Source organism: Arvicanthis niloticus, chromosome 13 (assembly GCF_011762505.2).
Source record: "Arvicanthis niloticus isolate mArvNil1 chromosome 13, mArvNil1.pat.X, whole genome shotgun sequence".
NCBI lineage: Eukaryota > Metazoa > Chordata > Mammalia > Rodentia > Muridae > Arvicanthis > Arvicanthis niloticus.
The window spans coordinates 7,189,271-7,212,847 of NC_047670.1; the positions used below are offsets into that span (position 1 = coordinate 7,189,271).

The window sequence follows — 23,577 nt, forward strand, 5'->3', positions numbered from 1 at the left end:
TTTTAAGCATTAGCATAAATATGGAATAATTTCTAAAGCCACTGAACAGTGGTGGCCCCTGTCCACTCTCAAAGGGTGACCGTGGACATTATCTTTAGTTTTATTTGTGGCACAAACATTGATCCACCCATGTGGCCATCAGATAATTGTGAACCATTTTCTCTAGGAGACTTTTTTTCTTGGTAGACATAAAAAAGCCTAGAGTGATTTGCTATTTGATACTACCTGTCTTTCGTTGATGGTTAGTGCTGTCAATTTGACAGAAATCTAAACCTGGGAGACAGGCCTCCAGACATGCCTTTGGGAGATTATCTTGTGTTAATAGAAATGGAAAGATGGGGCTACTATGGTTGGCATGGTTGGCTGAGTGTCTAGATAATGCAAATGAAGAACAGGAACTGGAGAAGAGAAGAGCCTGCATCCTGATGGTGAATACATTGTATCCAGTGTTTGATGGTGAATACATTGTATCCAGTGCTTCAGGTTCCCATGCATTGGCTTCCACATCATGGATTGTACACTTGAACTGGGGACCAGAATAAACACTTTCCAGAGTATATTATCACAGCAACAGAGGAAGAGGCTAAGACACCTTCTTTGATAGCCTGGTATATTTACTTTTCCTATTGCTGTGACCAGCCCTGACAGTAGGAACTGAAGGAAGGGAGGGTTTATTAGGGCTCCTGGCCCACCATGGTGAGGAAGGCATGGCAGTGGGTGTATCCATGGCCTGTAGCAAAAAGGTGAATGGTGGTGCTCCACTTGGCTCCATCTGTTTCTTTTTTCATCCAGGGCCCAGGCCACAGAATGGTGCCACCCACACTCAGCATAGGTCTTTTCCTCCTCCAGTAGGTTACTGGGAAAACTATCCCAGTAACACCAGAGGTGTGTATTCTAAATCTCATCAAGTTCACTTGAAGATTAGTCACCATCATGCCTATTGTGAAAGCTACAGTTCCGGTTCCACCTCCAGGCTGAGAGTGTAACAGTTTCTGAGCTCCTCACTTTAACTTAGGAAGACATTGCAAGCATGTAGGCCATGTGGCTTGGCCCGTGAGATGAGCTAGTCATGACCACCACATTCCATTTGGTGGTCAGAGCTGAACAAGGCCTCATGCTGGGCAGCTGCAGCTCTCCTCGTGCTTTTTACATGGATGCACAAACTCAGCTGCTTGTTCAGTTGGACTTTAGCTCACTCTTCAGCCCAGGCACACCTTGAATGTGCTGTCCGGCCTCCGGATCCGCTGTGCCTGGCTTAGCGCTGCTGTTTTTGAGAGGGTGAGTTCAAGGCAGGGTTTCTCTGTGTGGCCCTGGCTGTCCTGGAACTCACTCTGTAGACAAGGCTGGCCTCAGATTCAGAGGTCTACCCGCCTCTGCCCCTCCCCCCCCCCAAGTGCTGAGATTAAAGGCGTGCACCCGGTTCTGCTATGCTCTTTCTAATTAGACCATCATAGAGACATGGTTCCGGTTTTTAACCAGCCATCTCTTTTCCTAGTTCCTGAAAGTGTTTGTAGGATGCCAGCCATGATTCCTTATGTTGTTTGTTTCCCAACACTGAAATCTTAGAACTCTTCCGTGGACACTTATAGCTGATGCTACCTCAGTCTCGATTCCCCCCCCCACCTTTTTTTTTCATTTTGCTTTGGTTTCCGGGGGCATCCTAGCAGGGAGATTGCACAAAAGATAGATGTAGTGTCTGGGTCAACTGGAAAGTCTCCCTTCTGTGGCCATTTCTCACTCATTCTTTTCATTTGTTTCCGGAGGGAGTACTTTTGTAGGTATGTGTGTTTAGACCAGAAGTTGACAGAGATTGTCTTCCTCATCTGCTGCCCCTTACTGTTTGAGGCAGGGTCTCTGAACCCAGAGCACACAGAGTTACATGTGTGGCATGTCACTTTGTCCACTGTGCATGCTACTGTGTTCTGCTCTCAGGTCCTCATAATCACACAGCAGGAGCTCTAATAACTGAGTCCTCTCCCAGCCTCTGCCTCCCATTTCTAATTTATTCTCTCCAGACGAGAGAATGTCTGGTCTCTGGTTTGTAATCTGCTTCGGCCAGGACTGAAGGTAAACACTTCAACAGTCATGCTTGCCGTTTCTATTTTAAGGTTGTGAGTATATTTTTAAAAGCTTTGTTTGACTCTAGAAAGACAGGAATGCAACTCTAAAATTATTCCTTATGCTTCTGAACTCCCTATCAGTGCTTTCAAAGAAAATAAAGCAGGACACCTCCCGTCCTGTGGTTCTTGCCGGTGGGCCTGCTTTCCTAAGTGTGCATCCACATGGCTTCACAATTGGCTTGTCCACTGACTTCATGCCAACCAGTGTGCTAGCCCTGAACCGTGTGAAATAGAGAGCCAGGCAGAGTCTAGGAGCATGAAGCTCCTCACTTTCAAATGGCATGATAGCTTCGGATAGCAACTCTCACCATTTTAAATGATGAAGAACATTAAGAATGGGTGTGTCTAAAAAATTGCAAACAGAAAGGTTTCTAGTTAATAAAAATCTCTTCTGTCTTTGTACTCCCAAACAAATGCCCAGAGGTTGTTTCTGGGTTCAGTGTAGCTTTCCTCCCTCATCCCTGAGATCTAGTTTTGAAGAGAAGCCTTGGGATACTTCCTACAGAAAGCCCCCTTGAGCTGTCCCCAGGGCTCCTGGCTTTTGCTTTATTCACTTTTGTGCCAGATTTCTTGAGTACGGGTTTTCGTGAGCCCCAGCATCAGAGCCTTTCCCAAAGTGTAGCAGTGAAGACTCCTCTATGCAGACACCACTGCCCTGCCACATATGCATGCTTCTCTAGCTCAAGGCTGAGGAGTGAACAGGCCCTCACCCGTCATCTAAGCTACAACAACAGCATAGACCGGCAGTGTGAGTGGCAGCAGTGTGTTTCCTGGAAGCGGCTGTTTACATCTGGTGAGGGCGCTCTCCGGGATTTTCCGTTGTCACTGTTACAGCTGTGTCTTCATCTGGCTTTTTCTTAGTGTGTACAGTCGATAGTGAGGTGAAGTGGGGGCTCAGAGAGAAGGTGTGTATGTATACCAGCCCTCTGCAATCTCTTCTTGTTGAGGTATGTGTGCGCTGTCTGGGATCTCTTTTTATAACACCAATTCTATTGGTGCAGGGTCCTACTCTTATAATAACTTCATCTAACTTTAATTCCTTGAAGGGCTTATCTTTTAATACAGCCAGGCTCAGGATTTAAAATTTCAGCATAAAATTTTAGGGGTAGCAGGAGGCTAGGCATGGTGGTATTTGCCTCTAGTCCCAGCACTTGAAAGGTAAAGACAGAAAGATCAAGAGTTCAAGGCCACCCTTCACCACATAGTTTAAAAAAAAAAAAAAAAATGTTGAGGATAGCCTGAGCTACATAAGACCTTGTCTCAAAAAAAAAAAAAAGGAGGTGAGGTCTAGCTGGAGGAAGTGGATTGCTGTGGATGGTTCTTAAAGTTCATGTCTGCTTCCAGCCTGACCTGCTTTTGCAAAATGAAAAGTTGAGCAGGCTGTGCCCAAGCTCCCACCATGCCCCCTCCCAGCATGATAGACAACATCCCTGAAGTGTGAACAGAGATAAACATCTCCTGTGAGTCACGCCTCTCATGTGTGCTGTCTTAACCACAAGAAAAGTAACCAGCGAAGATGCTTGGGTGTTATTTTTTTATTGCCTAGAAACAGGGTCTAAAATGCTACCGAAAGATTCTTCCAGTCAAAAAATCTTTTCTAGTCCATATGACAGATCACAAAGAAAATTCTCTAAAACATACATAGAAGGGCATGGCAAGTCTGAACCCTGGCTGAAGCGCTCATGGGCTCTGACCTCAAGGCAATCATGACCTTTCTTAAGCAGTCTCCTCAGCTAGCGTTGCAGGATGCCTACTGTTCCCGCTGTCAGTGTGGGAAACAGCAAAGTCAAATCTTCCTATGTAAAACACGTTCCAGATGCCGCAAGTATCTCAATATCTGGAAAGGTTAGCCATGATGGGAAAACTGCAAGTTAGAGCCCTTTAAACTCACTGGAAGGAACATATACTCAGTAAACGTGGTGCGGTCTCATAGCATAATAATTGCGTCCATTTATTAATAATAGCACGTGGTACTATCCATAGTGATACAAAGTATATTTTATATTTGGTAAATTAACTTCAAGGTAGACTATTGGAAAAGTTTGAGATACAAAACAAAAACTAGAATGTAGAGAACAGGCTGGTGAGAAGGCTCCATGGGTAAATAGCTTGCTGCTGCCCAAGCTTGACAAGCCTGGGTTCTGTCCCTGAGCCCACACAGAGATGGCACAAGAGAGTGCAATATGACTGGAATAGACCTGGCCATGTTGGTTTACAGGGTATGACTGTGGCAGTGTTTAGAACTTGGAGCTGGAAAAGCCGTTGTTTGCTCAGGACTTAACTGGCTTTTCTGTGGGAGTATGAAAGATAATGGCAATGAGTGAAAGGTTGCCAGCAGGAGCATGCCCACTCCCCACTTTCTGGGGTCTGAGGTGAGTTAACTGGCACACATTAATCACACATTAACCAGCACAAGTCCTGACTGTCCTTGTTTCCCAGGTGTCTCCAACACATCATCATGCAGCGGGCTCAGGAGAGCAGAGACAGCACACCCATACGACCCTGTCCTCCCCACCCAGAGGGACAGTCACTCTAAGGTATGATGACTGCTTGATGACTTTTGAGGTGACTACTTCACCTCAAAGGGATTTCCTAAGAAATAGAGAAATAGCAAAAAAGGAGGCCAAGTGTGAGCCACTGTAAAACGCCATCCTTCCTTCCCGTGATCTAGCCGGTAGTTAAGGGCACGTGTAGTTTGTAGGATAGATAGCAGTAATCACTGCCCTGCATTTACTTCTGTATGACATTAATGATAAGTTAGTTTCAGTCTCTGTCCAAGAGAGTCTCCCAGGAAGCCTCAACCAAAATTCTGAACACTGGAAACACACACTGAAAATTTGGGAGAGAATGTTGTTCTCTGCTGTTGTGTGTTTTGTGTATTTTTGCTGTTGTTTGTTTATTTGTTTGGTCATAAGCAGGGTCTTTGGGGGCAGGAACAGAAAATGAGTGTGGATCCCGGAATGCACATGTGGAGCTTTGAAGACAGCTCGGTAGTTTGTCTTGGCGGGTGTCTTGTTCACCTGCTGCAGGCAAGCTGCTCCAAGAGCCTGCAAGGATCTCTCTCCCCTCCTACCTTGCTGTATAAACACTGGGATTACAGGCAATCGCAGACACATGCCATCACGTCCAGCTCCATATAGGTTCCAGTGTCCTCCTCCTACTGCCCCAGGCTCACCTCCACAGTCCCCATCTCTTCTGGTTACCTCCTTACTCTTACACCATGGACATGGAAACATTTCCATGAATGGGATTTAGAAACAGGTTAAGTACAGTGGCCAGAGAAATACCCAACCCTACAGAGAGCTCCTACTCCATTCTGGGTGGGTTTTGTCTTCTTCTGTTTTCCCCTTTATTCTTCTGAAGTCTTCCCAGAATGCCCACCCAGTTCCTGTCCCTTAACCCATCTGGTGCTGTCTTTCTTGCAGGAAGCCCAGAGGAGAAGGCAAAAAGTGCCGCAAGGTTTATGGGATGGAAAACAGAGACATGTGGTGCACTGCCTGCCGTTGGAAGAAGGCCTGCCAGCGATTCATCGACTGAGCATCCCTGCCTCACCTTCCTTCCAAAGGCCCAGGGAAGGCCCTTCCTGAAATTCCAGGAATGTAATTTCTTGGTGGAATTAAAGCAAAAAAAAAAAAAAAAAAAAAAAAAAAAAAAATCAGCTCTGAGAACCAGGTGAGAGAGCACCAAGAAGGACTTTTTCCTTTGAAGGAAAAGCCAGCTTCCTTTGCTTCCTGTCTGTCTTAAAACTGGTCTTCTGTAGCAGCTTAGCCATCCAGGCCCGTTTTACCTAGAGAAAAGGCAGGTTTTGATAAGCCTTCTGAACTGTGGTGTTTTCGAGGGTTTTTGACACTGAAAACAATATGCTCATAATCTTCACAGACACTCCCATAAGCTACACACTGTGAGGTAGCATTTGTATAAAAGCTAGTACTTACCTTGTGAATAGGTGTTTCCCTGTTTTCTGTCCGACTCCGTGGAGCAGTCCGGATCATGATGTATTTCAAGACAGAGCTTTTCCGTGTCTGTTTTGTTTTTAAGAAGGACCCCAAGTGGAACCATTGTAAAGATGTTAGCTTGGAGGCCCTGAGTAACATAAAGCCAAAGGTGTGGGGTCATTTCAGCCATCACCTGAGTGCAGGACACCAAGAGGCACTGCAGAAAGCATCTGGGAATCGTCCTTGGATCCCAAGTAGTGGCACTGCTATGTCTCTACCTGCCATGGCTCAGATGAGAGCTGGCGCCAATCTGGTAAGCCTTGATGCTTCTTTCAGGGATATCACGCGTACTGCAGCTTGGATAGTGTGCCCTACTTGGTCCCGCCAAGACGGTAGCCAGGACCCTGGGTTAGCATCTGGCTCTCCAGCTCCGCCCAGGTAGAAAACTCCAGACTGGCCCCATGTTTGCTTCCAGCAGACCACAGCTGACACATCCCTGTCTGTGGGAAAGACCCACTGGGGCCACAAGCCAGCCTCCATTGTGAGTGCACTTTTGTAGATGGCGTGCTTTACACAGCTAGGGGATGACTTGGTGGACTCGGTGATGTATATGGATAATGGAAAGCTAAACTTCGTTGTCTTATAAAATATTGGAACTATGAATTAAGAATTTGTTCAGAAACGAACTTACAGGATGCCCAAAGGCAAATGCATCTTGGTATAGGACTCTGTCCATTCAGTAGGGCCAAGGCTTATGCTGGGTTCCAGCTGTCGGGATGTCTATGCTGGTGGACTTGGCTGTTTGAGGGTTAGAGCTTGGAGCAGCCATCAAGCCTTGTGAGGACTCATCTCTGTCTGCCCTGCTTAAGACAGCTGAGGGTCTGTGCCTATGCACGGTAAGAGCACCTTATAGGAGCCGCTGGGTAGGGATGGGAACACGGTGTCAGCCATATGAATGTTAAATGACATTGCACAGAGGAAAGCTTAATATATGTTTAAAGATTGTACATAGTGCTTTTTTACAGAATAGAGAGAATCACATAGGAATCAGAGACGACCCTTCTTATATATAGGGTATGTATGGAGGTTCTATGGCAGAACACCCGTAACTGGTGCGGGCAATTTTATATTTTAAATTCATGTGGTTTTTTTATCATGGAAATCAAGGAAAACAGAAAAGAGATCCTGATCTTTTCCTTTGGATTCTTAAAAGAAAAACAAAACACTCATTTCTAGAGAAAAGAGAAAGCTTTATCTGATTCCCCGTAGGTTGATGATCAACGCCTGTTCCAGACGTTTTGACCTGCAACCAGAAAACAGCATTTTGTTTTTAAAGTCCAGAGCTAGATTCTTTCCCCTGGGCATGTCCTCTCTCCTATCTCCTGTAACCGCACTGCCTGGAAACGGTGTTCCAGCTGCTCCCAGAGGCCCTGTCATCTCTGTCAGTGGCGGTCAAGTTCACCATGTGCTTAAACAATAGATGGACCCTAGGCTAGAGGGTTTTCTCCTCAGCAAAACTCCCTTAATGAAGATTAACCAAAATATTAAAGTGATGTGAAATTAAATCTACCTTCTCTTGAAGAACTTTGGGATGTTCCTTAAGGCACTGAGCTGTCTCCCCCAGAAACACAGCCTAAGGGCCAATCCGAGCCTGCTTAGCTGTGCATGTTGTCAGCACAGTCATGACTCCAAATGTACCTGACCTGGAACCCTTGTTTTCTGAAAGCCTCCATCACCCCAGCTCCTGTGCGTCCCCACCCCTGCCTAGGGCCCTAGTCTGCAGGCCAGCCCTAGACACTGTCTCTTTTCTGATCCAGTTTCCAAGGTGCAGACAAATCCTGAGTACAGTTCTGGACAGTATGCCTAGTCCCTGTGTGGAAGGGTATAACCCCAGGGGACCAGAAAGCTCTGAATTGCTTACTGATTGTATGGGTTACCTTTTTTTATGAGTTACATTTTTTTAAGTAGTTATTTTGTTATTTGGGGAACCAAGCGAAGTGCCAAATGAAGCCTGACTTTTCATTTCATGCCATCTCCATGAAACTAAGTTCTTTTTGTGTGTTCATTTTGTGGAGAAATAGAGAAAGAAGGTGTGAGTGATGGCTTGGCGAGCGGGCTGCTAGTCTGAGGACCCCCAGGGCTGATAGCCCTGACTGGGAAAGGAGCAGTGATTTAATAAATTTTTGTCTATGGAGATGTCTAATATTATTCTTCCATGATGCCCTTTCTTACTAAAATGTTTTCTCATTTCTCCCGGAAAAAGCATGTCACAGTGACTGACAGGACATTCTCTCACCAGCTAGAAAGCTGTGTGTACAACAGGCAATAGTTAGCCTTCCCAGAATACTGATGCTTAGTTTGTGAAAGTCGGTGAGACAACATGGAGAAAAACCCCAGCATATGTGTCAAGGGGACCACGCCGGTCTACGTGTCCCTGTCTTCTGCTCGTCTTCTTAGGCTGCTCAGCCAGTAGTCCTCCGTGTCTGCTGCAGATGTCTGAAACAAGACGGCCACAAACTGACCATCAGGCTCACCTGCCACCTTATGTCTGGGAAGTTAGGTTCTCTGGGTTGGCAAAAGCCAGCACCAGGAAGAAAGAGTGGGCCTATAGTGCCCACTGACAGCACCATGTCCAAGAGATTACCTTATGAGGAAACTCCTTGCTCCTGTGACCAAGATGTACATGAACATCCTCTGTAGAGAACAGCACTGGTGTTGGGATCTCCAAAAGTATCTTCAGAGATGGGCACAAGTATGTTGGAAAAAAAAATTGAAGCCAAATTGTTCCCCATTGCAATTCAAGCTGATGTGAGTTGGAGTCTGCCATCTCTGGTATCCAAGTACGTCAGACTTTCACCAGAAGCCCTGGGCTTAAAGTGAGCAAGCCTTGTGAGAGTCCATTTCATCTCCCACTTCAGCTGTACTGCAAGACAAAGGTGGCGTTCACTGGAGAAGGTTCTAAGAAAAGAGGTGAGAACTATACACACGAGAATCTGTTGAGCATAGTAGCAGAATACTGTAAACACTGCTCACTTCCTCAGGGAGACAAGGGTGACGTGGGAAGAGATGTGGAGAACCCAAGACTAGGAAGATTTTTATCACCTCAAGTCTTTTCTGTCAGAACAAGTTTTTCTTTATGTAAACTCTCAGTATCATTTCGAGACAAATTAATGTCAACTAGACAGGCAGGCAACTTCTGTGAGGTGTGGCAGAGGTACCCCATGCATAACTGTCTCTTTGTAGCTGACCTAAAGCTGACTGCTGTTTGAGCCACAGGTGCAGAGCCTGCTGGGTATTCACAGACATGGTGAGGCTTCCTCTGAATGTAATTGTGAACAAAAAGCCTTGCTGTTCCTTGTTGTAATCTCGGTTTGGGCAACTGTTTATTAGCTATACACAGCATCCTCTAAGTGAGAGAAAGCTGTCCACGACGTGTGGTCTGCTTTAGTGGCACGTTCAGGGGCACACTGCCGTGGACTCTGTGGACAAGGTGCTGCCTTTTCTCATATCGATAGGATTTCTACCGCCCACGTCAGCTATAGCATTGACCTGTGTGAATCCATGCACATGAGTGGAACCAGCATGGCCTGTCAGTATGACAAATAGAGTTGGAGGCGTGGGTCATTTTGAAGGGCATGTTAGGCACATGAGTCCACTGGCAATTTTATTTCTGTAAGAAAGAAACCTACCAGCAGCACACAGGTGCCCGATCCTCCTACCCATAGGGATTCCTCCCTTGGCAACCATTTCATCCTGTCTTTTCTGCATTGTAATTAGCCATGGGAAGTTAGTACATAAAATGGGGTTAGCGCTTTTAGGTACCAGTTATCTGGAGTAACTCTGCTCCAACAGAGCAAGGAAGTGTGAAGTGTACTCAAGACATGCTTCTGATGTCAGACTTGGAAAAGGTCCGTTTCTCATGATACATGTGCTTTAAAGAGTGTACCTATCACAGGACCAGGAATCAAAACGGGATTTCATCTCCTGTGCTGTTTTGTAAATAGCTCCTTTTTTTCCTAAGACAATCTCATGTTTTATAACTTTTGTTGTGTGTGTGTCTGAGAATCATGATGGTATTGTGTTATGGTAAATGTAATCTTAAAATATAATAATAATAACAACTTAAATTTCCAAATGAAAGAAATATACTGCTTAGGCTTCTGCAAGAGACATGACACTTTTATAATAAGCATTAGTACTTCTCAAGTTTAACAGAACTGGAAATATTTTACAAGATACCGTGTTTTATAATCACAGAGAACATGAACACTTTGTGGAAATGACCTTGGTTTTATACATTGTAGCTTATTTTTTAAAATGCAGTATTTTAATGGGCAGGGAGTGTAGATCTGGTACACGGTTCCTGTCCACCAATCCAAGGGCTATGCCTCTTTTAAGCAAGTGTTTTGATGTGTGTATTTTCAATTAACCCTCTGAGCAGGGGTAGAAATGCAGAAGAGATAGATAGGTCATTTGCAAGAGAATCAGTGAAGCAGCAACTATTCCTTCGTCATGACCAGTGTGTATTCAAAGCATCTTTGTGGGGGCGGGGGGATGGCACATGAAGATTTACCTTTTATGTTTTAAACCTAAGGAAAGATGCTAGCACATAGGCTTCTAGGCCGTGGAAGAAATATTCCTCTAGTGTGATATGAATTCTCTTATGAGTTTTCACCTATCAGAACACCATGCCTGCATTTAATAAGCGAACATTATTTGGGTGGCAGTGTCTAAAACCATAGTACATATGCCCAAAGAACCTTTAAACAGTCAGCAGTGTTTGTGATTTTTGTTCTTACTGCTGTCAACTGAGAAATTTCCTCATCAGGACCGTTTGACTTTTGTTTGTTTTTCACTATGAAAAACTCACAGGCACACAAGCTTGTGAGCAGAAAGTTGCAGTATTCCCATGAGATGTAAGAAATGGGAGCTGCACAAACAGTTGTGAACGTTGCCAAGGCTATTTTAAGCTGTTCTACATCCTCAAGCCCACTCACTGTTAAAGAAAACATCTTCCCAAAAGTTTATTGACTCCAAAAGCTAGCCCAGTTTAGCCGACTATGCAGACAGTTTCAAAACAGAAGCTGAGGTAGGACAGCCGTGCACCTGCTGGGTAACTTAGTGATTACTCAGAAGGCTTTGGTTCCATGTAAGGTTTACCGTCTATTCAATGGGAACTGTAAAGGCATTGTGTGAGGGAACCCCATGTGCAGCCTTGCACCCAGTGTCTGAGCGGGCTGCAGCTAGCCCATGCCACCTCCCTGGATAGCACCACTGATGGATGACATTTGGGTGCCCAGAAAGTTTTCACTGCTGCATGGCTTTGAACTGTGTGCGTCTTACTCTACCTATACATGGAAGCATCTTTCCAAAGGCTGTACATTTAGATGCCCTAGAACGGCTGGAAAAGGACTGCAGATGTTCAGGGCATGTCAGGACCAACAGTGGAAGTGGTGGTGCACTAGGCAGCTGATAAGCTACTGAAAAGGAAGGACCCTCACTCAGCTTTTGACAGTCAGGACCCACAGGCATCAGGCCAGCTTGCCAGATCCAGATTGGAGACACAGCATCACCTGACATTGTTGACCACTAACATACATCTCGGCCAGTGCTGCAGACCAAAGAAACACTGTGTGGGGCAGAGGCGTCCTGTGACCACGGTATTTAGATGCGGAGATCAGTTCCCCACTCCGTAGCTAACAGGCCCAGAGGCCTCCGTGAGCACCATAGACTCATGTGCTGGCACAGTCTGAACAGCAGACATTTCAAAAGAGGAAAGAAGCACTTTCTCTCTAGAGAATATTCTCATGGAAGACAAAAAAACAGAAATGTCATCTCTTTAGATTAGCCTTGCCCCTGATCAGAATGCACTGAGTTGTCACCCAGCTCTTGCAGGAGCTGCCTCCTGGCATACCCAGGCCACACCCCAAAGTACTGAATAGCTGTACCCCTGACTCTTACTGTGTCTGCTACCATGACCACTGTGATGAAGGGCTGGCAAAAGGGAGGGAGGGAGGAAGGAAGAAAGGAAGGAAAGGAGGGGAAAAAGCAGTCATGTGCCTTTGTGGAGGCAGCCAGGTGCTTGCAGCTTTACAGTGGCACATGGTACCTCCCGTGCCAATGCCCTCTGCCCTCTTCCCATGCTCCCTAGGCTATCCCTCTAATATATATATATATAATTTCACCTCTGATCTGGCAAGGCCCTTGCTTCAGAACTAGTAAGTACTTAGGTGTTTTCAGGAATCCATTCACCTTAAAGGAAGTTTTTCCACATAGAAAACCATAGTCTCTTTCTCGGAGGGTGAAATAAAACTGAGAATAACTATGTCACATGTGTGGAGGGTTGCACAGATGAAACTTTCATTATTCTGAGAAAGCACATTGTTTTAAGCTCTGTCTTCTATTGAAGTCCTGATGCTACAGGGACAGTCTCATTCAGACTTTGATCTTCATATGAATCTAGTATAGAAAACAAATCCTAAGGCCACTCCCACATCCAGGCCAAGACATTGCTCAAACCTATGAGCTGGCACCATCATGACCTGCAGAGAAGGAGAGAGACCTGGCCCAGGTGTCCTCCACTGTGACTTGGAGCCACAGATTCCCACGATCCCACCGTGTTCCCAGTGCTTAAGAGTACACTCATGTCACTGAGTGCAAATGTCATCACCTTCAGTTCCATCCAGTGAAATGGTAAGGTATAGGAGTTTATTGGCTAAAGCAGTATTATAATAACAATGTTGGCTCTTTAGGAAAACACATTTTGCTGCTGGCCTCTGGCCTTTCCGACTCTGAGTTTAAATTGATGCTGGCTGTAGTTAAAACCCAGTTCAAAGTTACAGTGTGTAGAACCAAATCGGAAAGCCCTGGAAGCATGCTAGCAGTGCCTAGATCAGTTACAGTGTGTAGAACCAAATCGGAAAGCCCTGGAAGCATGCTAGCAGTGCCTAGATCAGTTACAGTGTGCAAATTTGAATGCAGTTTAAGTGATGCTGGCAAATTTTGAGATTGCTTCCATTATGATTATAAGGCTGTCCGGTATATAAGTGAACTCCATCCAAGGCTCCCGGGCGCCAGGGTGGGCGTCCTGAGTTCAGATTAAAACACTCACAAGGAATCCAGTCATAGGACCAGAACCCCCAGAAACCATCCGGTCATAGGACCAGAACCCCCAGAAACCATCCGGTCATAGGACTAGAACCCCCAGAAACCATCTGGTCATAGGACTAGAACCCCCAGAAAACTAGATTGGCCAGTTACCTAGCTCATGAGCAGGGTCCTGTCTTATTATCATTGGTGACGCTCTTGTGTTTGAAGTACTTAAGTGCTGGGAGGCAGAATTGTTTTGCCCCTTTCTACTCCGACAGAAAGGTACCGTTTGTATGGCTGGCTGTGCTTGACTGGCAGTATGGACAAAGGGCCTAGTCTCAGTGAACAAAAACAAAGCAAATAACTAGATTTTGAAGTAAGGATCAGGTTACAATCAAATAGTAGTTTGTTCTTTTTTTAAATGTTCTTTTCCAGTGGACATTATTGAATTGTGAACCTCCAAAGAGAGTACCCCTTTTATGCTGCAAGGCATAAGCAATCCTTAAGACTGATTAACTAGTTCACTTTTTTACTATGATCAAGTCCCCCTAAACTTTTCATTCAGAAAAAGGCAACCCCTAGGAAAGGCAAGAGAGCTATGATTAAAGCAGGAAACCTTTGGCAAACACAGACGCCTCCTCCCGTTTTTTCTGCTTTGTCTCTATCCGTGACTGAAAACAAAAACCAACACTCTGGAGAAGACGTAACTTTAGTGAGAGTCTGAAAGAAGAGGTCCTGTCTAACTGCCATTTCGGCCATCTTGGCAGATTTTTGAGTAGACACCTTGTTTTCCTCTTGGTCCTCATCTCCTAACCCAGAAGCCAAATGTGTCCAGATCCAGATGAGCCATTACTGTTACTGAATGCTTGTTCTGAAGTCACCACCCCAGGGCATGGCTGCTTACCCTCGGGATGCTCATTTTGTTCAGTGAGTGGCTACCCTCCCTATGAAACGCTCGCTGTCTGTCAGCAGATGGAGTCCCTGGGCTGTGAGGAGAGGGTCTGCACTGGCACCACTCTGCCACACTCAGCCCGCTGAGAAGCAGCAGCTACTCCCTTCCATGTGCCTTAGGACACGAAGTGTGGTCACCTAGCCGGAGCTAGAGTCAGTAAGACAGTATGCTGAGTTAGAGTGGCAGACAACCTAGGAGGGCTTGAGACTGAATTCTTCAGGCTCTGCACCCCCCACCTGCTCCAGGATTAGAGTGGATGGGGTTGGCCTTCACCAAGTGACAATGAAGTATAATATAATTGTTCCTGTTGTATAGCTCTGGAAATCGATAACTGCTTCATCTGGTCGCCTTGTTAAATGTGCATTCCTTGCCCCAGGTCAGCCCCATCTCTCATTTTAGCAACACAGCAAGGCAGAGAAAAGAAGGCTCACTGAGGGGCGTGTGGCTCTGCTTGGGTTTGAGCTGCCCCTCAGGGATCCATCCCCGATGGGAGAAGGTTGTCTAATGTGGCAGATTGCCGCCAGAGGGATAACTTTTTAGGCCCTTTCTCTATTTTCTTATTGCAAGTAGGTGGCTGTGATGGGGCATGATCTACCTGTGTGACCGCATGGCTTCAGCCTCTGGTGTCCCAACAGGAGAAGCTGACCACAGGGAGAAAGCTTCAGATAAAATCTAGATTTTTCAGAAAGCACAGGGTCCTTCCAAAGCATACTCTTTCCATGACTTCCATAACTAAAAATAACCCTGGGTGTAAAAATAGACGTGTGGATCACATATAGTATAAACATGCCATTACTCCATATTTTCCTATAGTATAGCCTAAAATTCCTATTTTTGTAATTAATGATTAGACTGTGGTCAGTCACTTAAACACTCTTATGAATTAACTAGTATACCCTAGTATAGACTCCAAAATATACCTTATCATATAGTCCTATATGCGTGGAAGAACTCAGGGGAAGAAAGTACACGCTAGGTCCCAAAGGGTTCAAGACTATCATCAAAAGCAAATGCCAGGTGGCCCGTGGCCATCGCTCATAAACGAGGGCACTGGGGAGGGGAATATCGGCTGCAGACCCTCAGCTGCCCTTAGTGCTGGGAATCAGCATATTCTGCTGTTGTCAAAGGTAAGCCATCTTTTGAATTTTTCAACACCAAGTCTTAAAAGTATCAAAAAAGGTATTTAAAGTGGGGTCCTTAGTGGAAATGCTGTCTGTAGGGAGCTTTGCTCATAGTGTCTGATAAGAACAACAAAAGCCAAGCTGAAGCCCAGGAAGTATCCTCTGGGGGGACACTGGTGTTAGGGTGGCAAGTGCAAGCATGGGCGGGTGATGACCGAGGTGGTGCAGCTGTGCTCGCCAATACATAGAGGTCTTTTGAGGTACAATCTTTCCATCATTTCAGGGGTAAGTACTTCCTTACAAAGTCTTTAATAATGAATGAATGTATAAAATTATAAACTATGCATTTTCAAAGAGAATCATGTATTTTGTATCAAATCCAAGTACTTTTTTTTCATAGAGATTTATCACAATTACAGATTATTCAAAATAAATGAGAATGCCAATCCTCATAAGGGTGTGGGGTGCCTTTGTTTTTCACTCTGATGATTTCAAGACAGTGCATCCAGATTTTGATCTGAAAAGCCAGCCAGTACAGTAGGTGAGGAGGATACACCTTCTCCTGCAGGGGCCACTCACACACTGCCCAGTTCTTAGAGATGGATAATTTAGTGACACTGGATTAGCAGGTTAAAAGGGCCAAGGTTGTGGCTTAGGGGTAGAGCTTTTGCCTGGTGTGTGTGAAGGCCTGGGTTCAGTCTCCAGCACTGCAAAACTGTAGAAAGTTACCATTGCATTGGCTAAAGATGACCCAGCTTAGGTGGTAGTGGCTAATTCTCAATCCAACCATGGGTGAGGAAGAGTTTAGGTTATTTTCAAAGAACAAAATATAAAGATATTGTCTGACAAGGCAAATAATTGATTTTTTTTTCAAAATTACATGGAGGTGATCACTTATATTTTGAAAAGTCTGTATAGAATACACCCATATACCCTCAGCCTTGCGCTGATAGGCCTTTTCTTGGAGCCCTCCCCCCCCCCCAATAGCTGTTCTTTCCTCCTTGGTCAGGGCTCACTCCATTACCCCAGCATCTCTCCGCCATCTGACAACGAGGAAATGAACTCCATTTCTCTGCTGCTCCAGTTCTCTTTCTGTGTCTGTTGAGGAGGTTTCTAGGCTGTTTATAAAATATGGGGAAACACATTTCTAACCCTGGTACTTAAAGTCATATAAGATATGTTTGGTAGCTAAGTAGGCGCTTGAGGGGGAGGGCGGTGTGTCTTTTTACATGATTTTTAGCCAAATCCAGATGTTCTGATACTACATTTCTGAATCCTTTTCTGACTGTAAATACTGCCTGCAGAGGTTCAGGCTGACAAGCCTTTTCTGAGACTGTTCCTCAGCCATGCTCCTTGCCAGCTTCCGGCACATTGTACATAGATACGTCGAGTGTTTCAATGATGTTGTTTTTCTAAATGCTGTTCTCTAACACATTTTTTGAAAAAAAAAAATCTTGTCTTTGTTGTTCTGGACGTTGTGTGTTAGTTTTACAAAACATTTCCTAAGATTTAACACCAGGAAGAAATATTTTAAAATAAACTGGTGCTAATTGGAAAAGAAGAAAATTTCAGCTTCAAGATTTACAAAAGAAATGTTCACGCCAGTTAACTGCACTTTCCCAAGGGGATGGCTGCTGTCCACTTACAATGGGCATCAAGAGGACCAGCAAAAGTTTACAGTATTGATGGCCCATTGATGTGTCATCCAGCAGGGAGTCCTTGTCCCCCAGAGAGGAGGATTTGCTGGGTAGTCCTCACAGCATGTTGTAGAAGGAAGGGTTGTAGAGTTAACCCTTTAGAAATAGTCTCCTGGTCTTTGGACTTTCATGTTCTGTAATGCTTAGCTGTAACAATGAATATGGTGTTGCCAATCTAGTCTGACTTCATTGTCAACCTGTACTGACTCTGTGTATGGTTTTGCACTGGCACATACCAAGCCAGAACACAGTCTTTCAGAAAGACCATTCTGATTTCTATGATGTTCACACACATGAATTTAGATGCACTTGTAACTGGTTAATTACCATGAAGTAAGTCTAACTTCCACTTAATAAAAGGTTTTTTTGTGTATCTGCTTCTATTTGGGAGCCATTCATTTATGTAAAGCTTAATGCTTAGATCAACAGTTGTTGGTGTGTTGATTACTTGTTTAGTACCACAGAAAAATGTCTAAAGCAGTGTGAGGGAGGATGGGTTTATTTTGGCTCATAGTTTATGGAACTGTAATCCATCATGGTGAGGGGCATTGAGGCAAAACACTCGTGTGCATGACAGCCAGTTATGCATATCTTGGTAGACCAAAAGTTAGAGTCTGCAATCAGAAGCAGTACCAGTCTCCTAAAGCCAGGGACCCACTGTCTCCAGCTAGACCCAGCCTCCCAGGGTGTCCCTAACGTAGGCCTGCAAAAATTATTTAAAAATAAAGATGTATGTTTATATTCTCAACTGCTTGCCATCAAGGCTATCCCAGGCTCATACAGATGCACATCCCCTGTGCTCAGCCCTGCTGCCCCACTGAACCACTGCCTAGACGGGTCACCTGTGTTTATGACCTTGTGCTAAGAAAACAATATCTAGTGTCCATTCTGGCCAGCTGGTCTTCCTCTGTGGAGACCTGTTTTCCACAAGAACTCATTATGTCCACCTCCACTCACTATGTCCAGCACACACATGCAGCAATGGGCCTCCCATGTCAGTTTGTCCAGAGATGGGAGTATTGCCTCTGGCTAGATGAACTATTGGACTTCTTAATACTTAAAATTTTAAGTATTGTGATGATCCTGAAGTTGATGAGTCTGGCATAGACAGTTTCTAGTCCAGTCAGCCACATTGAGTGAGGCGTTTGACTCTTCAGCTACTTGGGGTTGAAGAACAGTTCCTACCCAACTGTTGGTGGACAGGAGACGTAGTGCCCATTGTTTAGCCACAGAGGAATGGGTGAAATAAGGGTTTCCTGAAGCTCACATGTCCAGGTACACACCCAACGTAACGTCAAAATGCCCTGCCACCCAGAGCCTTCTAATACGCAAGATGACTCACTTCAAATACCAAGTCTTCTCGCTTCAAATTCATGGTTTTTTCTAAAACAAAAATGCACTGTCTGCTTATACAGTGTGTGCACATTAGGGTGTGTCTGTTGTTATTTATGTCAGTAGAATGACTACCCTTCTGAGATTCATGTCTACCCTATTGAGGTTCATATCTACCCTCTTGAGTGGAGGACTATGGTGGGCCCTGCAGCTGGAGTGGAGGACTATGGTGGGCCCTGCAGCTGGAGTGGAGGACTATGGTGGGCCCTGCAGTTGGAGGCCTAGCTTACCCAGCCTAGTCAACTTCCACTCATAGAACTTTCATGGTTGCCTTGTCTTTGGCACATGGGATCTTGGGTATGACAACCTCTCCTGAGATGCCAGGTGCGGGAGAGGGGACTGATATTACTTCCTTCTTTCCATGTACCAGGCAGCAGGGCTGGGTGCTTTCTCACCACAGTTCTGTGGAACCATGGTGGGAGCTCTCATCTGGAGTTTTGCTGCTGTGATTTCAGTGAGCATTGCCTAACACTGTATCAATGCCTGGGGCATTCACTTGCATCCTATGTAAGCAGTGCAGCATCCCACATCACGAGGGGGAAACTGGTGCCATATGGTGTTTTGAGAGATGCTGAAGAGATAGCTTGGTTGTTAAGAGCGCTTGCTGCTCTTCAGGATGATCTGAATGTGGTTCCCAGCATCCAGGTCACACTGCTGGCAACTGCCCAATAACTCCAGCCCCAGAGACTCTGACGCCTTCTGAGCTTCTGCACTCATATGCGTACTCCCACACACAGATTTACACATATATACCTAATGAAAAATAAAGTAAATATTTTAGGATTATGTGAATTTATATATTAGACTATCATAGGTATGAAGGAAGCAACATGTATACAATGGATAGGGTTTGCTCCTATTCAACAGCAGGGCCACTGCCACCTTATCTAAGAGCCATACTCCTAAAAGTTAACTAAATGGTGCAAATCCACAGAGCCCAGGGGTATTGGTTCTCCTATCTGTGAGTTCACCCAATAGTCATTCTGTGCTTGTAGGGCCTATTTCTATGAGAAGTTCTGTGCTTTAGAGCCTATTTCTGTGTATGACTATACAGACCTACTCAATGGCTCCCTGCTGCTGTTGAAGCCCCTCTGGGCTACTCTGCAGTGCGGTATTGCTTCACATCTTCACTGTGCTCTTCCACTTCTGTTCAGCTGCTCTGTCTCCCATTATACATAGACACACACCCAAACCCATGCAAGGAAAGCTTGGTGCTACATTCATAGCCAACAACTAGAGGCTTCTTTGTTCTAAGCCATAGCATATATGCAGCCACTTTGATGCCAGCCCTCCTTTAACAACATTGCCACCCTCAGGCCTCAGGCTCCTGAAGAGTGGCTCCTGGACCTTTGACGTAGTGCCTGTGTTTTAGGCGCAGAGGATAAACAAGAACATCAGTGTTGGTGAACACTGTTCAAACTACCTATGTGGGCCTCCAGGGCTCCAGGATGCTCTCCTGGGAAGATGACAGCTGCAGGAAGCTGGTGAGAGAAAGCCGGAAAGACTAGGGAGAGTCTAGGCCACAAGTAATAACAGACAAAGCAGTGTGAAATATCTGAGGTTGGAAATATCTGAGATGGGGGAGTCGATTTAGTACTGAGCATCATAGAATTTTTTCTTGTTATTTCTCTTTAAACCAAGTAACAACTATTCAGATAGCATCTACATTACATACTATAAATAATCTTGAGGTGAAGTATTCCAGAAGATGTGTGCAGGTCACATGCAAATACTATATGACTTTATGGAAGGGACATAAGTATAAGGTTCTGTGTGCCCAGGGGGTCCCTAGAACCAGCCCTCCCCCACTGATTCGAAGGAACAGTTGTATTTGCTAAACAAGTTCCTATCAGACATTTGCTGTCTCAGTGGCTACTTCAGTAACACATAGGGATGAAACAAATCCCACTAATGTTGCTGAGCCTCAAGAAGTCCCACCCAAGGATTTCCTCAGGGGTGCGGGCCAACTCCTACTCACTGTGGCCACCATATGTGCCTCATTACTACGTGAGCTACACATTTTTAAATGAATGAACAAGTTTCTTATGCAGATGAGCTCTCTGCTGTCATCTACCATTCCCTGGCCGAGCCAGAAGCACAGAAGTGGGTGTTTTGAAGACTGACTGGCCTTCAGGACTTTAAATGTTCTTTAGAATATGTACATTCTCAGAATCGACAACTACCAATGACTACCAGTTACCTAACAATTATCCAACACATGAGACAAAGTGTAAAATTGCACCCACCATTTTTATCTAGAAATGCTTTGTACATAACAAGGATTTAATGAGTGGGGAAAAGGAATGCTTCTGGTAGAAATAAATCGCAGCATAGCTCTCTGCTAGTGTAGAATGAGGTCACAAGAGAGGCGAGGCTCCCATCAGGAGTCACTTTCAAGAGGAGTCTGAGTGTCCTAGTGAGTGGTCCTCTAGGTACATCTGTGCAGCATGTAGCTACAGTTTTAAAGAGGTGGGAGAGAGAGAGAGATGCTTAGAATAAATGCAGGCCCCTTCTGCCTTGACCCCATCACCCCACCAGCTGCTGGTGCTTTCAACTCACCTAACTGCTTCTTCTCGAGTACACGGCATCACTTTAAACTTAATTCCAGTTAAGTATTGCTGGGCCAGCAGAACAACAGTATCAAGAATAGGGCACACGGGGACAGGTAGAATTGATCACAGTGAATGCCCTCTGTGAAAGGGGGGACCATCTACTGCACTGAACTCAGAGAGATCTCCAGGCATCAAGACACTGGCCCAGTGGTTGACTCCTGAGTCTCCTGAGTCTGTTCCCCCACAGGATGCTATACCCTGGGACCTGAAAACAGCCAGCTGTTCTCACCACCAAATAAAAGGTGCACACTAGCCACAAACCCTAGATGAAATCCTTCAAGCAGCCCATGGTCAACATGTCCCGCCTTGCCTGTTTTAACGCCACTACAGCCTGTGATGTGCAGTCTATTCCTTTCATTTCAGTGCTGACTGCTCTGTCGTGCCAAGGACGTCAAACAAAAACGTGCCAAGTCAGGTATTGTAATACAGTTCATTGCTGGCCTTGTAGCAATGACTAGAGATGTGGGGAGCCAACTGCAACACGTAGGGACTAAGCCCACTCGGATAAGATTAAGCACACACAACTAGGGACTTGGCCAGAAGGATGAACGTCTCTGGAGGAAGCAAAGTCAGATAGTATCCAGGTCACGTGCCTGCAGCCAGGGCTTGGAAAACAAATGGGCTTCCAGAGCAGTCTTCTATCAACCCTATGGGCCTTCAGATTAGGACACCGTGATGCCAAGAGACACTAAAGATCTGTACTCCAAGCATCCCCCTTTACCTCATCTGGAGGCTCAGTCCGATTTCCCCAGTAATCAGGGTCAATGCCCTGCCTGCACTGTAACTCCTTTCTTAGCCTGTTGGTTCTAGGGCATCCAAAGCTCAAGGTGGCCATGGTGACGTCTTCGCTTCCAGTCCAATGGGATGTTTGTGGTGTCTCTTGCCAGAAACACTTCCAGCTCTGAGGTGCTTCTTCTAAACCAGCCACTAAGCCATAGGACAGGAAGCCAACATTTTTCCTTACGGGGAGCCAGGCGTGGTAGCACGTCTTTAATCCCACACTCAGGCAGAAGCATGCAGATCTCTTGAGTTTGAGGCCAGCCTGATCTACATAGTTTCAGGAAAACCTGGGCTGCACAGAGAGATTCTGTCTTGAAAAAACTTATAGTAATAACAACAACAACAACAATAATAGCAGCCAGTGGGTCACTAGAATTAATAGTGAATGTCACCATTCTCATTTCCATCTCTTGATTCCTAAACCTGTAAATCATGGCTACCAGAGAAACAATATTCTACATGGATTCAGAGCACAGCCAGCTTTCTGCAGAGCTCTGCCCTAGCCTGCAGGCTGTTGCCACCTAGTTGGCATAGAAACTGCATTCTAAAAAGGTCACTCCACTGTTCTGTCAAACCAGCTGCTTCAGGCAGATGGGAATATGGCAAGACCAGTAAATCCCATGAGCGTGAACTCACTGCTGTTCTTATTGGCTGTGCAGTCCTTTGTCAGAAGCAATGCTATGTAGACTGTTGTAGCAATGGATAAGACAGTGAGTCCATCGATGGCAGTCCTGGTGGAAGCACTGTGTCAGGAAAGGCAAATCTGTAACCAAAATAAGTATTCCAATAAGGATGAAGCATTGACCTTTCCATGATGGAGATAGTCCAATGTATTCAGTTTACCATGAGGTCACCGGCTGGTGACATAGATAATAGTGTATTAGGAGCTCTGTGTTGGTATCTGCTGCTGGCAGATCTGGAACTCAGCAGCAGCAGCCACAGCCAGGCCAGCCTTGGTGTCCGGAAGTAATTTATTTCTTATTCTCAAATACACAAACATTTTAACAAAGAGGTCCATGGTGGTTGCTACCTCATGCTTATTTGGACCAATCAGCATAATATAATCAATATAGTAGACCAGTGTTCTGCCTTGTAGAAGAAGCAGGTGATAAGACCCCTGAGAACTAAGTTATGATACAGTGGTAGAGAAGTAAGAGATACCTTAGGGAGGGCAGTAGAGTGATATGTCTACATCACATCCACCCTCCAGGCCCAGCCTGGCCAGCACACTGTGCTCTGGCCCAGCTTAGTGAGTCCACCCTTGGAACACTAAGCCTGCTGTTCTCTTCCTAATCCTTAGATGGGGCCTGGGCCCCACACCCAAGGCTCTGGCTCAGTCCGAAGACCTTTGCCTGTGGTTTCCCAACCTCAATGATACAAACAGGCTAAAAGAATTCATATCCACCAAGCCAGCCCTGCATAGAAAATTAGAAGCAATACTTCAGACAGAAGAGAGAGTGAGCACGGCCAAGAGACTCTAGAAAGAAAATGAGTGGAACTATAATTACTAAACCACAGAACATAAACAATAAGACTGCTATCAACACACATTTCTCAATAATAACATTAAATATTAAAGGCCTCAATTGTCCAATCAAAAGTCAAAGGCTAAATAAACAGATTAAGTTTATCTTGCTGTTGTCTACAAGAAACATTGCCTTAAAGATTGACAACTTCTTTTGTTGTTGTTGTTGTTGTTTGTGTGTTATTTATTTTGTGGGAGGTTGCAAGGGCAAAGGTCGGTTATGAGGGGATGAGTGGGGTTGGGCTACATGATGTAAAACAAGGAATCAAAAAAAAAATAGTGGTTACATTTTCATCGCCAAAATATAAGAATAAACTTATAGCTATTAGTAAGGTAATGAGCTATGAAATTAAT

At 45.1% G+C, this 23,577-nt stretch overlaps 1 protein-coding gene across 2 annotated transcripts in view; it reads left to right on the forward strand.

The window, feature by feature from the left end:
• The window catches only part of Znf704 (zinc finger protein 704), a 184,230-nt gene extending 166,943 nt beyond the window's left edge, over positions 1-17,287 (forward strand). Inside the window, exons 8-10 of one of the 2 annotated variants that reach the window (XR_013103189.1) lie at positions 4,560-4,657; positions 5,546-6,951; positions 8,319-17,287. Coding sequence is in view for 1 of the 2 variants with exons in the window: in XM_034515950.2 (XP_034371841.1) it covers positions 4,560-4,657; positions 5,546-5,657 (210 nt within the window). In the remaining variant the exon portion in view is untranslated. Of the gene's footprint in view, positions 1-4,559; positions 4,658-5,545 lie in introns of both variants that reach the window. The other variant, XM_034515950.2, reaches the window with a different exon arrangement.
• Positions 17,288-23,577: the final 6,290 nt, after the last annotated feature.